Source organism: Apteryx rowi, unplaced genomic scaffold (genome assembly GCF_003343035.1).
Source record: "Apteryx rowi isolate R43461 unplaced genomic scaffold, aptRow1 scaffold_23, whole genome shotgun sequence".
NCBI classification, from domain to species: Eukaryota; Metazoa; Chordata; class Aves; order Apterygiformes; family Apterygidae; genus Apteryx; species Apteryx rowi.
Genome location: NW_020448641.1, coordinates 65,264 through 81,037, shown reverse-complemented (window position 1 = coordinate 81,037; position 15,774 = coordinate 65,264). Strand labels below are relative to the sequence as shown.

The following is a 15,774-nucleotide window of genomic DNA, read 5'->3' as shown; positions in this document are numbered from 1 at the left end:
TACACCCTATTGCACATATTCCCAAAGAACTATTTCATCTTTTAACTGAGGCTGTTTTCTGCACCAGATTGAGAGTCACTGCTCAAACTGTCATTCTAGGTTTCCTTTAGATAACAATCTTTGTAGTGGATTTTTCTACTGAAATAAGAAAGACCAGAAACCCAACCCTACATCTATAGCATCAAGCACCAAAATACAAGTAGAAAGACAGATTTTAATACTTACATTTTTATCATCTGCATTTTATAAATAATTGACAAATGGATGGAATTTTCTATTTCCTTCTCTATCTGGGAAATATCCATCAGTTGGTGATATACCTATAAAATAATAATTAAATTATTATTTGACTAAATAAACTGGCAAAGGACAGGCACTCAACAGGGATAAAATAAAGCAGGTATGCTGACTGTAGACTTTTTCATGGACTTTAAGAACACTGAAACTACTATGATAGCCTATGCTATTCTGCATATATCCCACAAAGAACACCACCTAATTGAGCTATACTAGTTTTCACATGCTGAGGATCAGAAGTATTAACAGAAATCTCAGTGTGGAACTAACATCTGAGTTAAAATTCTAACTAATGCACCTTTAATAATATTTTATGATAGCACGCATTCTGAAATCATCTCATCAAGGTGCAGGAAATAAACCCTATTCAAATGTAGCTGTAATTATAAATATAACAAAAATATAAATAATTATAATAAACAGTTGTTACATCAATTTAACTGTACAGTTACATATTAAACACATGCATGATCATCTTTTATTCTGATTTGCACTGACTGCCATAATAATCACCTTCCACAATCTAACAAAGATGGCAATACGATTGCCCCTCTTCAGGCTTTTCCTGTAAGGCTAGTCTAGTCAATTGTTTTGTTTTTTACTGCATCTAGACTGTGAGGAAGGCTGAGAATCCATATATCCCAAATATTATTTAAATTTTTTAGATATGTCCATTCCCTGAATGATTTCCCTTCTTCCTCTCCCTTATCCTTCCCCAAACATTCTTCCCCTTAGACTCTTCTCTGTGTATTCTCTACAAASTACTTTTTTTCCAACATAATGTTACTTAAACTGCAATGGAACAATAAGTTATTGTACAACTTAAGTATGCTGCTACTAAAACACTCAACAGGGTAGATCATACTTCTGTAGCCTTGCTGAGATACATAGCCCAGGTGCAATTTTAGAAGTACCTTATTTTTCTGTTTAAGGCCATTGTTAGGTAGTTTAGTTCAACAGTGCTTATAACTAATACAAAAGTCATTTGGACTTTGCCTAAATGTTATCRCTTCATTATTATTGCACCTCTGGAAGGCCCTACATTGGTTCTCTTAATTCAAATGTTAGAGAACACATATTTGAAACATACTCTTTTGATATATAATAATTGGAAATGTAGAGAAATATGACAACAGATAGTGAAGCAGGGAAGGAAAAAGAACATGACTGCATGTAATTCCCAAATCTTATCTAACACTATGGATTCACCTATTTCTGCTTGTCATGTTCATCCTCACCCTCTTATTCGCCAAATTAAGGGCTTGCAAGARATGTGAATTAATATCCCATGCTCTGATTCCCAGAACTCTTCACAGAGATCAAGCTGGGCCATTTGAGTATTTTTTCACATGAGAAAAGGCAACAGAAGCTAAATAAAGCCTGGCATTTATATTTCCAATGGCATAAGTCAGGAAAGTTGCATCTGTTACACCTACTGTGCTAACTATACCTAAACAGAATTATTTTTAGGGATATCAATAGCCATTCCTATAATAATACGCTGTAGTAGTATAAATAACATGGAGCACTCTCACACTGCAGTTGGGAGCTCTTTAGCTTACAGTATCAAAAGTATAAAAGCTGTACAAATATAAACATATCTACTGTATCATTTGGTAGTTACAGCATTTGAATAGAGGAATCAAAATATGTAATAATTATAATGATCTTCTCAAATGTAGCAAAGCTCCTGTCTTTAGGATAATTTTTATATATATATATATTTTACAGCATTACCATTAGAGAAAATATTTGCGAGTATTTATCTGGAGCATTTTCTTTAATAAAGATTGCTGCAGTAGATGAAAATTCTTCTGCTTCTTTCATTTTTGAAGCATCAAGGAAGCACTCAAGTAAATTTCTGCAGATCAAATAAAATATTTGTATTAAATATTTACTAATGCTTTCATGTTACCTAAAAAAAGTTCTCATTCATATTTTATAAAGAGATTCTATATATTCAAGATTCCACGCCTAAATTCAATGCTATACAAGTGATTACTAGTATAATGCACTGACTCCCAAAACAGAGATATCCTCTAACTTCTATGCTTTTGCTTCTTCCAGAAGACTATATGGCTATTAGTGTCCACTAATTACACAGGATCACAGAATCACAGAACGGTTGAGGTTGGAAGTGACCTCTGGAGGTCATCTAGTCCAACCCCTCTGCTCAAGCAGTGTGTCAAAAAACATCTTGGAAAAGGAGATTTTTGTGAACACTCTTCAGAATTAAAACAATTAATAATTTGAAGTCATAAGAGAAAGACATTTCAGTGAACTGCATTCTAAGATTCAACTATTGTAAAGGTTAGTACTTCAAAGCCACCAAGTGAAAGAAAAATATTCACACTGGAAACTGCAGCATACCTAATGGATTTTCAATACTTCATCTGATTTCATTGGAAAAGACCCTGTGATTCCATTAATAATAATGATTCCATAAAAAAAACAGATTCCATAAAATAAATACAAACATAAGAAATAGAAAAGTACATGCTACCATTTGTCTCACAATACAAATACATTATGCACTTACTAGTTCTCATTAATACTGCTGAAAAAGTATGTTTTGGTATGAAAAACTATATGCACAATATGTTACATAGACTTTAGCATATCCTTTGGAATGTTTTGTTATTTAATTCTTGATTTCCCTCCACTTTCAGCTTTAGAAAGAAAATATAAGAAATGCTACGTACCAATGGAAAAGATGTCATAGACTAATCAAATAGAAAATTTCACAAAGAGAAAGGGAAAAACTGAGGCAGAAGCGTTATCAGGAATTGGAAACTGTCTGTAGAATGACACGCCCAAAAACCTCTGATTCTGGTCTTAAAAAATTAGGTGGACATTCTTCATTTTGCTCCTAAAACTGCTTCTCTCAGTTCAGTTCTATAGAGATCTCAAGGTTTACACTCTGACCTTATTCAGAAAATATAAGAATGGTAATACACCATTGATAATAATTAGTAGTAATGCAAATGTGTGTAATAGTACAGACAGAGAGCTGCTTTATATTTTTTTTGTTTTCATTATAGTCAGTAAATTAGAAAATCTAAGCTGAGACTCAATGCCTTCTTTGTATCAGTTTTCACCAAAAAGATCTCCCAGTGCTCTGTGCTCAGTAAAAGGGTTCAAGGAGCAGCAGAGCAGCTCTGCTGAAACAGAGCTGGGGGTCCTGCTGGACAGCAAGCCGAACACCAGCCAGCAGCCTGCCCTGGCAGCAAGGAAGGCCAACAGCATCCCGGGCAGCACTAACAGGAGCACGGGCAGTAGATCGAGGGGAGTGGTTACCACCCTCTCCTCAGCACCCCTTAGACCACATCCAGGCTCCTGCACCCAGTTCTGGGCCTCCCAGTACCGGCGAGACATGGACAAACCGCAGCGAGCTCAGTGGAGGGACACCAAGACGCTCCGGGGGTTGGAGCGCTTGCCCTGTGAGGAGGGGCTGAGGGAACAGGGCTGGTTCATCCTGGAAAGAGGTGGCTTCGAGCAGACCTGACAGCAGTCCCCCAGTACCTACAGGGAGGTTATCAAGAAGATGTAACCAGGTTCTTTACTGCGGTGCACGGCAGTAGGAAACAGGCATAAATTGAACAGGAAAGGTTCACACTGGATATAAGTAAAAACTTTCTCCCCATGAGGACAGTTGAGCAGTGGAGCTCAAAAAGGTTGTGCAGTCTCCATTCTTGGTGGCTTCGAGACCTGACTGGATAAAGTCCTGAACCTGACCCCACAGCTGAGCCCCACCTGGCTTTGAGCAGGAGGTCAGATTAGCAATCTTCTGAGGTCCCTTGCCGCCTGAATTGTCCTGTGATCCTAAGATATAAACTGTTTATCTAGAGTATAAAGCATCTGTCAGGTTTTTTTGGAAGCAACGTAGCACCTAGGTACTGAACATTTCTCATATTTTTGGAAAAGCTTGTGAAAACAGACATCATTGCCCTTGTTTCAATTCTGTTGTGCAATCTAGGTCTCAGAACATTCAAATTACCAACTGTCTGTTCAACCAATATTTTTTTGCTCCCAGTGCTTTTCTCGCAATTATTTTTTGAGGTTTTGGACATGATTTGTGATTTCTTTCACTGAAATTAGGTATGGCAAATACAATAAATCGTTTGCGTTTTGACCAGATTTTTTTCTGACACTGCTTTTTCTTAGTGATCACAGACCTATCAATATCTCAGCCTACATGGGCTGCTCAACCCAGAACCATCAGTTCTTATTAGCAAGTACTTCAGATTATCTACCAGGTAGCTCTTGTTCTTATAATGTATATCTCAGTAAAATATGTACTGCAATCAAGGAAGATAATATTAGTTTAGATACTGTAAAATTTGTTCTTTAAATTTGCATTTGAAAAGTTTAATATACAAAAACAAGTAAAGCCTTGCCAGAAGGTCTAACTGCAGATATCAAATTTGTAAACTTACAGCTATATTTAAACAAATTTAACATTTTACCATATTCTTTTTGTCTGAATTTATAATAATACAATTCTTCTTAGTGAACAGCCACCACAGATATTGAGCAGATTATGCTAGTATATGTCATTATACATCTTATTTACCATTGATCTGGATTTCCATAGCGTAGCTTCACTATAAGCTTCACTTCTAAGCTAAGTCAATAAATCAATCACTTAAGTAATTTATTTATATTTATTAAAATGAGTTCATAAAATAATCTGCACACAAACATGACTTACACAGATCACCCTCAAAAAAAATCAGTAACAGCCTTAAAAATACATAAGCCACTCTATAAAAAAATGACACATTGCCCTCAACAGCTATCAGCTATATTGTACTAAGATGGGAGAATAATCAAAGCCCTTTCATTGAGAATATATATATATATGCTTTGTTATAACCCAGAATTGGCAACTCAAGCAGTTTCATCAACCTCCACTCTCAAAAGCTCTCACATTTTCAAGAGTTAAAGGTTAAGTACCAGGACCTTAACCAGGATCCCACACTTAGAAAATTAGTTTCCAAACCTATTTGCCAAAACCTTCCATTCTGTCCAAAGACAACACCTTAACACACATTTTTTTTAGCAGAAGTGACCAAGTTAACACACAAAAATATTTAAATTCTACTATCTATTCTACAACCCACTGATGCTGTCTGAAACATAAGTATGTGGGTATCTTTGTATACATGCTGTTCCATGCACAAAGGGAAGCCAGATTAAGAATATTCATAGCGCAAAAAAAAAAAAAAAAAGGATATTTGGAATAGACACTGATAATTATTTAACCAAAAGAGTGCTGTATAATATGTTAACATGCTATTCTCATTATGGAAAAATTTATTTAAATGTAATATACCAAAAAAGTATTAATTTCTGCAGTCACTTTAGATACAGCAGGTACAGTAGAAAGTAACAAAAAACATGTCTATTAAAAACCTCTGTAATTGTATCTGTCTTTTAAAACAGTATTTAATCAGGTTTCATTTTCCATTACCTTCCACAAGCAATAAGGACTTTTTAGTCTTGCTTAATAAGAACATCCTTGAAACGGGGAAAATAACTACAATATACCTTTTCAGTCATTAATTTTCTTCATTAACTATCAATTGCTAAAGGTGATGTCTAGAATTAATTATTTAATCCAGTGTAAATTATACTGCACTTGCTTCTGAACAGAAGAGGTATGCAGAAAAACCTAGATATTTCTTATGTATGACATGAAATYGGCTGACATAAATTTCAGCTATGACACGGATGGAAACGTGGAAGGCATTTTTATTAGACTCTAGGTTACTAATCTCTTCCCTAGTACTACATGACTAAGGATTATTACACTTCTAAATTTAAGTTTTTTGCATAATGCTAAAAAGATACTTTCTGAATCCACCCTTATTTGGAAGTTTAAATCTTGAATAACAAAAATCTGTTGGTTTAAATCTTAATAGACTTGTTTATGCAAGTTACTCCTTCTTCTCATAACTTTTGGACTCTTGTTTTTAATAAGACTAGTTAACAGAAGATCTATTTCATTTATGCTTTGACACATCAGGCCAAGTGATTATTCAAACTCGTAGGAACAGCCTTTAATTTAATATTGAAAAAAATATACTTCAGATAGGACTTAAAGCCTGAATGCCCCTGCCATTAACATTTTAATCTCAAAGTAAATATTAAAATCAAGAATCTCTTATACTATGTGCACATTTATATATCTTTTAAAAGTTATGAATTAAAAATTCTATAATAAATATATTTAAAATGCTAGCAATGAACAATACATTATTGAAAACTACCTCAGGTGGCAGCCCCATGTACAAAAGGACAGCAGAATACCCACAAAAAAATAGAATTAGACTTACATCATGAGTTCTGCTCTCCATTCACTGTCTTGCTCTTCAGTTTGGTTTAATGCTTTAACAATCTCCGATAGGCTGGGAATAAGGCAATAACGGAATCCAGGCTTAAGATATGGTCTCACAGCTTCCCAGTAAAGGACTGAGGCATTATATATCAAAAAACAATATCTGAAAACAAGAATCAAGAATTTAGGATTTCATGAATTTTGATAAACATAAAATTACAAAACAATTATTTTAAGACACTTCTAAGAAACAAAAGTTGGAACTTTTCCCATGTGTTTAGGTAATAACTAATCCTGACTCAGAACTGAGGGTGTGAGCACCAAAATAAAGAACAATAAGATAATTCTTAAGATTATACTTTATCCAGTAATTAGCTAACTACTTAAATAAGCTAAAACAGTGCTCTGCTTCTCTACAGCATAAATAGAAAATGAGAAGAAATACTCAAATAYAGATGTCTGCCAGGCTTAAACATGCTGATTCATTCTGCCTCTTTAATACTATTCCAGTATTCTTCTTATATTGCTGCATGCAGCACAGCAGTTACAGAGGTGCAGTAACAAAATGGAAGGAGAATCCACAAAATCAGACACACCCCCCCCCAAAACTACCCAGTTAAAATATGAGACATAATCAACTATGAAAACTTAACTCAGTAACATTTCCTCAGATTTAAAGAGTAAATCCAATCAGTAGGGCCTACCTTGGATCATGCATTGCAAAGTCTATTGCTTTCAAAAAAAACATCACAAACTTTTCAAATTCTTCCTAAAGCAGAACAAAAATTGTTTAGGCAATTTTTATATCACCTTCATAAATCACCACTACATTATTTTCATATTTCAGTATGCTCATATGTCTTTTTTTTTCCCCCCCCAAGCCATTCTCAAATAAAACTTGTGGTCATAATCAGGACTGGTGACATTACCTACTACTATGTTTGCCTGATTTCAATCTTTAAGACTATATTTTTGGTTTCTTTCATTTCTGCCAAAATTTAATCATTAGGACTGAAATTGTCCAACAATGCAAAGCCGAATACTTTTGGGTTTGGGGGGGGGGGTTTTAGGTTTTCAGCAAAGAAAGTTCAAATATTTCTAAGAGCAAAGCCAGGAAAAAAATATTGGTTTGTCATGTTAAAAAACTTCAGGTATTATTTTCTCTGTAAAAGTTCCAACATCCCGTGCTCACAAGAATTTGGCAAGCGAATGGTGTGTCAGGCATTATTCTTTTGTCATTTCCCTGAAAAAAGCACTCAGATTTGGCGAGTTGTAAGCCTTTTGCAATTCATCGATGTTCTCGATGACATCTTGGATTCTAGCTATCAAAATCCTTGACATTTCTATATACAGTGAGCAGGTTCCTGCTTGGACTGACCAAGCCTTTCCCTGTAATTGCAAAAGGCTATACTGAACCTCTTTCTACTGAGATAAGAGGTCCTCCTCTATGGTTTCTCTCTCACAGCCAGTCAGCACCAAGAGAAAGACTTGGCATGTGTGAGGGTGATCAGGTAGGTCAGCGGAAAAGTGAAGAAAGTAGAAATGAAGAACTTAAAAGGCTGGATAATAGGATAGGATGGGATACTTGCAAAATGAATTGGATATTAAGAGCAGAAAYGATGATAGGAAGGAGCATGGGCATTAGAGAAGACTGTAAATGACTGAGAGAGATGGTGGCTGAGAACCAAAGATGATAAAGGGGTGTACAGGAAAAAAAGCCTACGGTGAAAAGAGAAGGTACAAGAGGAGTACTAGAAAAGCCCAGACAGATAATGGGAAAGGAGTTGGGGAACGCAAAACTTGGTGAGGAAGAATGCAATTGGGAGACTCTAGAATTTGGGAACATAAGGAAGGGATTTGTGAATGCTGASAGAAAGATGCAGTAGAAATGGGAAAGGAGAGGGGGAACTGGATGGGCAAGAAGGGGCTGATGCCAAAGGGCTCTATATAGTGTGACCAAACAGAGTAACTGAAAAAACTGTAAGAGAGTTGAGACTGCTTACTGGGCTCAGGGACTGGCATAAAAAGGCTACAGAGCAGCAAGTGGCAATTGGCTAGACAAAGAGAAGACTGGGATGCTTGAGGTATTAGGTAAAAGCAGAAAAGTCAGACTTGGACTCTAAGAACAGAAGAGTGCTAGTCAACTAACAAGAATTCCCACAGAATGGAAAACAGAAGGACAAATTTATTTGTTCTCTAAATGAATGAAGTTTTCTAGTGCCACATGATGAGAAGTTATGATACAAAGTGTATCTTGCAAGCACATTACAACACATAGCACAAGAGAGCCAAGTCAGGATTGCACATGCAGGCATGGTTCTTAACATCTAAGAAATTAGCAAGAGTCAAGAAGAAAAGAGCAAAATTGTGTGAGATTTAGAAAACATGAAAGAACAGAACATGTCTTGTTTTTTTAATTTAGAAAAATAAAAGGCTACCGGGGGATAAGACAACAGTTTTCAAATAYGTACAAAGTTACACAGGGGCCACTAAGCAGTTTTTTTTCACATGCATTCACAGAAGACAAAAGCRAATACAGGTACAGATAAGATATTAGGGAAAAGTTTCTAACTTAAAAGATAATTAAAACATTATTCAAGGAAACTACAGGAATATCTGTCAGGGAAATTTGTAAATACAAACACCACAAACATCTGGTAAGGCCATTTCAGGTCAGGTATCAATGACAAATTGTCAAGCACACTGACCACTGTACCAGAAATAGTGAACTGCTGACAAGAGAAAACAGGTCCCACTCCATCTGAAACCCAGCAGGAGGTAAGAACCACTACCTCACACAGGGACACAGTATCACTGAAAATCAGCACATAGGCACTTTGAGAACCAGAAGTATCTGCTGAGCTCCTACCAGAAAGCTTAATCTCTAATTTCAAAAAGCAAAAGACAGACCAAAGCACTACATTGAAAGGCTACTGATCAGTGTTGGAGGCACTCTTAAATCTGCCACAGAAGAGAGAAATGGACTGGACGACCTCACTCAGGTCTCAGGTCTCTGAGGGCTTTAGCCCTCCAACTCCTTTGAGTCTGTGAAACATTTAGTGTGATCTCAAATAAAATATTTTGTAGTTGTTTTTCTAGTTAAAAAGCTAAATTTGGTCTGAAAATATATTGACATAAAAAGTTAAAAGGTTGACTTTGAAACAATCAGCCTTCTGAAAAATTTTCCATGTATTTTTTCCCAAAGTATTTGCARTATAGTCCAGTTCAGCTGATAGTTTTGTTTACTCCCAAATTATCCATTAACATACTTTCATTTAACTTTTCCTACTCTTGTATATTTTAAAGGGCTGAAATCAATACATAAATACCCAAGAAGAAATATTTTTTTAAATGGACTTTAATATAATGTAACCTTCATAATTTCTCACCAAGTTATCAGTAGAAAGTGGAGTGTGCAACTGGCCTTGGCACAAGTATGCTCTGCCAATAAATTGGTTTACAGGAAATCTTCCTTTAAAATACATCTGTAGACAGTCACTGCTTATTTCCAGACACCCCAACTAAGACCAAAAAAAGTATTTTAATATTTAAAAAATGCAACAAATAATTGGGCAGGAACTGTAAGTTTTTAAAAACGCATGCCTGTTCAAACAGTATAACATGTAACAGCATATCCATACACAGACAGTATAGCATAAAGCTGCATATCAGATCTGGTACAAAACTATTACAATTTATTAAAATGTAAAGTTAGACTTTTTTATTCCAAACGTATAGTGAAATGGCTTCTTTATTTAAATCCTGAGTTATTCAGTCATAGAATCCCTTACAGTATAGAAAAAGCAGTTGAGATTTAATTGAAAATGCATGTTTAAACAATTTTTCTGAAAAGGCAGAAAACTGAAGTGTAATATTTTTCCCAGGTACTTCTGGCAATATCCTTAAGTAATGACTTATACCACTGTAATTACACTATAAATCACATAAATCTATTTATTTATTACAAATAAACTGCCTAAATTACAAAGTAAAGCTACCTGGAATGCTTGTTCAGCACATAAAACATATAGGTCTGTGCTGAAGTTCTCTGAAGAACTGAGAGCAGATTTTCCTGGACTGGCTGATTTGATCAACTCATAAGCATTCTTCAAAGCTTGGACATCTGAAATAGAAAAGACTAAAGAATGTAACAAATAATTTATGCTTCGAGGTAGACTGAAAGATGTTTGATCGCATTATTTTCAGTCAGCTATACGGCACACTTTTTCTCTTTTAAAGAAAGGAATTGAATGTTCAGGAAAAAATAGCCAAACGTTGTTCAAAGTTAATCATATTTGTAAGATGAAGCATTAATGAGTCTCTTGCAGTTTTAAATCACTAATGTAAGTACATAAGAACGTTAATTATTTCTCAGGCCTGATTCACAGTTTCCTGAAGTCAAAAGGACTCTTTACATTGATATAACAACTCGTGATTAGATCCTTAAGGCTGTGATTTGAAATAAACTCAAAACCAGAAAAAAAATTGAAGAAACTAAAAACACTGTAGCACAGCAGTTATATCTTTTTGCAGCTAGGAAGCACATGTAAAGCATTTGGAGAAAAAACGTTTTTACGTATATTTAGAAACAAAGCAGATAACGCTCGGGCAGTTGGATTTTTTAAAAGAGAGCTGTACTTCGGGGGGAGGGTGGGGGTCTGACATCGCTTTACCTCGGCGAGCCCCCGCTGCGAGCAGGCGCTCCCCGATCGCCAAGTCCATGCCGCTCACACCGCGCCCGCGGAGCGGGGGGGGGGGGGGGGGGGGAAGAGGCTTCGCTGAACGGCCGAGAGAGCGGGCTGCGGACGCGCCCGCACCGCCGGCCCGGGGCGACGGGGACGGACGCCCCCCCCCGCACCGCGCTCCCCGCTCCCCCCCTCCCCCGCGCGCTCGGGGCGCCGTTACCCCGCCGGTCCGCGGCGCCTCGCGCGTATCCCGGCAACGCTCCCACAACGCGCGCGCGCCCGGGCAACGTGCGCGTTCGTTGGTAAACCGACACCGGATACGGTCACTGTTCGGGCGGCCACAGGGACGATGATTGACGGCCTCCTGCTGATAACGCCATCAGCGGCGCTACCGAAAACGTACAGCATGAAGCCTTGTGAAACACAGGGCTGCAGCTGTGGACTGAGGCACAGTGAAACGCCAAAAGACACTTGGATCATATCTGCCAGTGCGGACCCAAGCCATCGGGTGTAAATAATTGCCTTTTGAAACCCAGGGTTTTGTCATCTCTATACTCTTTTCACAGCATGTCAGCCAGGTATGTTTCTACAATAAAAAACCTTCAGAGAACAACAGTCCAGAAAAGAGATAGAGCAGTCAAAAAAAAAAAAAAAAACAACTAGAAGTTTCCTGACCTTGCTGACATCAAGCCATACAAAATGAAGCATTTAGGCCATCACAATTTCCACACAACTGCATGGTCATGGCAGATTCTATGATGGAAAACACCGTAGGCATGAAGACAATATAAATGCTTACATATATAGATTCAGCTTTTAAGTCCAAGCCCTTTGTACTTTGAACTAAATTGAAATTCGGTAGCAGCAGGGCATGCCAACCCTGAGAAGGAGGACACACTGCTTTGAAGTGCACCATTGCTGACAAGTTTCCACAGAAGTTTCTTGCAGTCATCTTAGTTGAAAGAAAGATGAATATTAGGAGAGGCAATGAGGGTGAAAACTGATAAAAGTGGTAAGTACAAGTTCTAATATTTAAGGCAAGAGGCCCAGCTACTAAATAAATCACACATCCAGCCTATGTTAGAACAGTAGAAGATCCTTCGCTTTATGAAGCATTGGAAACATTACAAACATACGCACTATATATATGAGGACCTGCAAAGAATTCAGCTGTAGACTCCTTCCTGTTCTCTACCCATTATTCTAGCTACTCCTGTCCACAGAGCCCATCAAAATGAATAAAATGTCTTGCTTGTATGAATGTTAATAGGCAGGAATAACAAGTGTTCCTGAAATGTAGGTAATAGCCCAAATGGCCCCATTGTAGCATGAACGTCTCGGAATATTTCATTTATTCATCCTCATGAAATATCTGACAGGAGTCTGGTTATATTAACCTGAAATTTAATTAAAAATTACTGATTACTATGTAATGCAAATGGTACTACATGGTCACATGGGTTGTAACATAATAGTGAATATAAAATCTATTAATTCTGTAATAGTAAAATGCCTAAGAAAATACAAAAAGGAAAGTAACAACTGTGTTAGGATTCCAGGTTTTAAATAGAAGAAATAGAGCTGAAAACAAGATTCTTCTAAGAAGCATGTACATTTTCCTAAAAGGTCAGCAAAAAGCACACAAGTTTCTAGGCATAATCATCCTGGTTTCTTTTCCACCTGTTCCCATGATTAGTCAGGACCACAGGGAATATCATTTTGTGTCAGAAAACCGTGGTAAAGAATAATGGGAGTGTTTTTTCTACCCAAGCAGGAGTTTCAGGTCTGTGAAAAAGCTGTTTTTATCTTTTCTTCCCTGTTAAGGCTAAAAATTCAAAATAATAAATTTGTAGAAAATCTGTAGGTCTGCTTTCAAGTTAGTTCTATGGAATACAAGTGTACAAATTGCACACATTTGCAGAAAAAAAMCCCAACACAATTAAAACTGGGCTGTTGTGGGCTGACAATGCCTGAGCACCCAGCAGGCACAATTAAAACGGCTCCTGCATAAACCCATAGAAGGTCAAAAGGAACTTCATCAAAGAATAGGATATTTCACATTCCAGATGCCTTTTATAGAAATTCCTTGACGTTCTTTGAAGAGATGAGGTACTGGATGATGCACCCGACTCCAGTCCTCCTATCGTCAATGCAAGTCTTTCTCTTGACTTTGGCAGAGAATAGCACAGACCTCAAACAAACCATTGGCTTCTTCCATATGCAGTAATTTCTCACTATAATTTCTTCCTGACTCTTTTGTTCTTTGGTTTGCAAATTCAAACATCTCATTTCATGCATTGCAAGACAACACTTCTCCAAGGGCTTTTCTGTAGTGATTGGTTTTTATTTTTGTATCATACAAGAGATAACAGCCTAATGTGTAAATAGTCTTCTATAGCATTTTCCCACTTGTTGCTTCTTTCTTTCTGCTCTACACTAAGTATCTCAAGGGAGCTTAAGGCCGACTGTACTATCTGGGCTGCAAATGCAGTTCCATCTCATGAAGTATCCTGGAATTCACGTATGATTCTCAGGAGACTACATGTACATAATTCCATTTATTCCTGGGCTGCATACTAACATGAAGATATGAATGCATATAAGGAAGAGCAACAAAGGGGAGAAACAAAATTTCTAAGCAGTGGAGAGACTTACTTAGACAAAGYGGTAGTATTATCTATACACTAAATAGTGCATCTTATTCTTTTTGTTTACAAATTGACCACAAACAGATAAGAGTTTAAATCAATCTATTTGGACTTAAATTTTTATGGTAGGTTCCTACAAAGCACTCTTAACCAAATCACCGGAATAGTATATCTACTGAGGAGTGGAAGGACATATTTTAGGGAGAGTAGGAGACAGGACATGATAAAGAGATATTAGATGACACAGTGCATCTGTTGTCTATGCTGTCATTACTTCTTGCCAACAAAATGATGGCTTACCCTGTTTCTTCTCCCTCTCTGCTTCCGATGAAGATCTAATATTTATTGAACATTTTAAGAACGTACCAGATCAGATCAAAGTTATAGCCAATTATCCTTCCTTTGACAGAGATGAATAGCAGAAGCTGAAGAGTTYAGAACAGGGAAAGTGTATTGTGGTATTTTGTCAGTATACTCCCTAAGCTTCCAACAGCTCATGACCAGCAGCCTTGAACATCTGACCCAGTTACACTACCTGTGTGTTTAAAAATCTTTGATGTGTGTTCTGCCACAAATTTTTCTAAACACTCTTTGAATCTATGTAGTTTTTTTGTATTTATGATATTCTGTGGCAATGAGTTTCAAAGTTTAACATTATAGGAAAAAGAACCTCCTAAAAGTACCTCCAAAAACATCTTCAGTWAAAAAAAAAAGTAACTTTACAAGCTAAACTCAGCCAGGCATTAGCCCCATGTAACTTTAAGCTCTGGCATTTGTGTGAGAATTTTCATGATGTCAAAATTAACAGTCCTCTCCTATCTGAACCACCATACGGAAATGCTTGTAATAAAATGTCTAGCATAAATGAAATGTGTTTCTCTCCAGGCAGCCCTGCTGACCAGATGATGCACTGTTAGGCATCACGAAAAAAAGACAACTAAGTGACTTACTCAACTTCTGTAATGCAAATAAAAGCACAACAGCATCTGTGATTTTCGGTGTTACACCCAACTGCTCTAAGGCAATCGTTATGCCACAATATGAATACATCAACATTGGATACTTTCTAGTTTTTCTTCAACTTAAGAGTATCTACATTTATCTGGAATTAGCTTGTTAAATGTGCTACTTTAAAAAAGTAAAAAAGCAACAAATAACTACTGCATAACTATCATGAAACATTTAATTCTACCAGAGAAATAACATAGAAAATCCTATGAAACATCTTTAAAACATGAGGTATACATTAGGTACGCGATGTAATTTTCAAAGCTGTACCAGCCTGCGGTTATCCTTACAGGGCTGCACCGTTACACGCTTCTCCCATGCTCCCGCTTTACTTTGTGGATTGTCCACATGCTTTGCTGGTGTGAGTTTGCAGAGCAAAGCAGCAGGTTGCTGCCGCGCTGCTGGAAGCTGGGGTGCTAAGGAGAGGTCCAGGGCCTCAAGGGACTGAGGTGGCGTCCAGAGCTGCCCGGCAGCGCAAGGCAGGAGCCAACCAACCATCTTCGCGAGCACCCTGGCTGTAACCATGCCACGGGGCGCGTCCTCCGCCTTGCACGCCCGAGACAACCACAGACAAATCCTCAGTCCAGTGAATCGATAGCAACGCGGACACCGGCTGGCAGGAGCTGTGTTTGGTCTCAGTTCATTGCCAACTTTTCCATAAAGAAGAAGAAGAAAAAAAAAGAACCCGAGTTCCGTGGTTCTGCAGACAATGAAGACGAGCTCCCGGGCCCCGCGGGGCCCAGCTGAGCGCCAGCCAGCGCGGCCGGGACACACCGCCTCCGAGGGGCGGCGCTCA

The 15,774-nt window shown here is 37.6% G+C and overlaps 2 protein-coding genes across 2 annotated transcripts in view; one reads left to right on the top strand and one right to left on the bottom strand.

Annotated features, from left to right (window-relative positions):
* CFAP46 (cilia and flagella associated protein 46) overlaps positions 1-11,359 on the bottom strand; it is an 84,500-nt gene extending 73,141 nt beyond the window's left edge. Inside the window, exons 1-7 of the mRNA XM_026065614.1 lie at positions 11,311-11,359; positions 10,636-10,760; positions 10,027-10,158; positions 7,342-7,406; positions 6,636-6,800; positions 2,035-2,158; positions 226-320 (exon numbers count right to left, since the gene is read on the bottom strand). Coding sequence (XP_025921399.1) covers positions 226-320; positions 2,035-2,158; positions 6,636-6,800; positions 7,342-7,406; positions 10,027-10,158; positions 10,636-10,760; positions 11,311-11,359 — 755 coding nt within the window. The remainder of the gene's footprint in view (positions 1-225; positions 321-2,034; positions 2,159-6,635; positions 6,801-7,341; positions 7,407-10,026; positions 10,159-10,635; positions 10,761-11,310) is intronic.
* A 312-nt stretch (positions 11,360-11,671) lies between these two features.
* Positions 11,672-15,774, top strand: part of TCTN3 (tectonic family member 3) — a 19,898-nt gene continuing 15,795 nt past the window's right edge. Inside the window, exon 1 of the mRNA XM_026065613.1 lies at positions 11,672-11,832. Within this exon, the coding sequence (XP_025921398.1) occupies positions 11,672-11,832 (161 nt within the window). The remainder of the gene's footprint in view (positions 11,833-15,774) is intronic.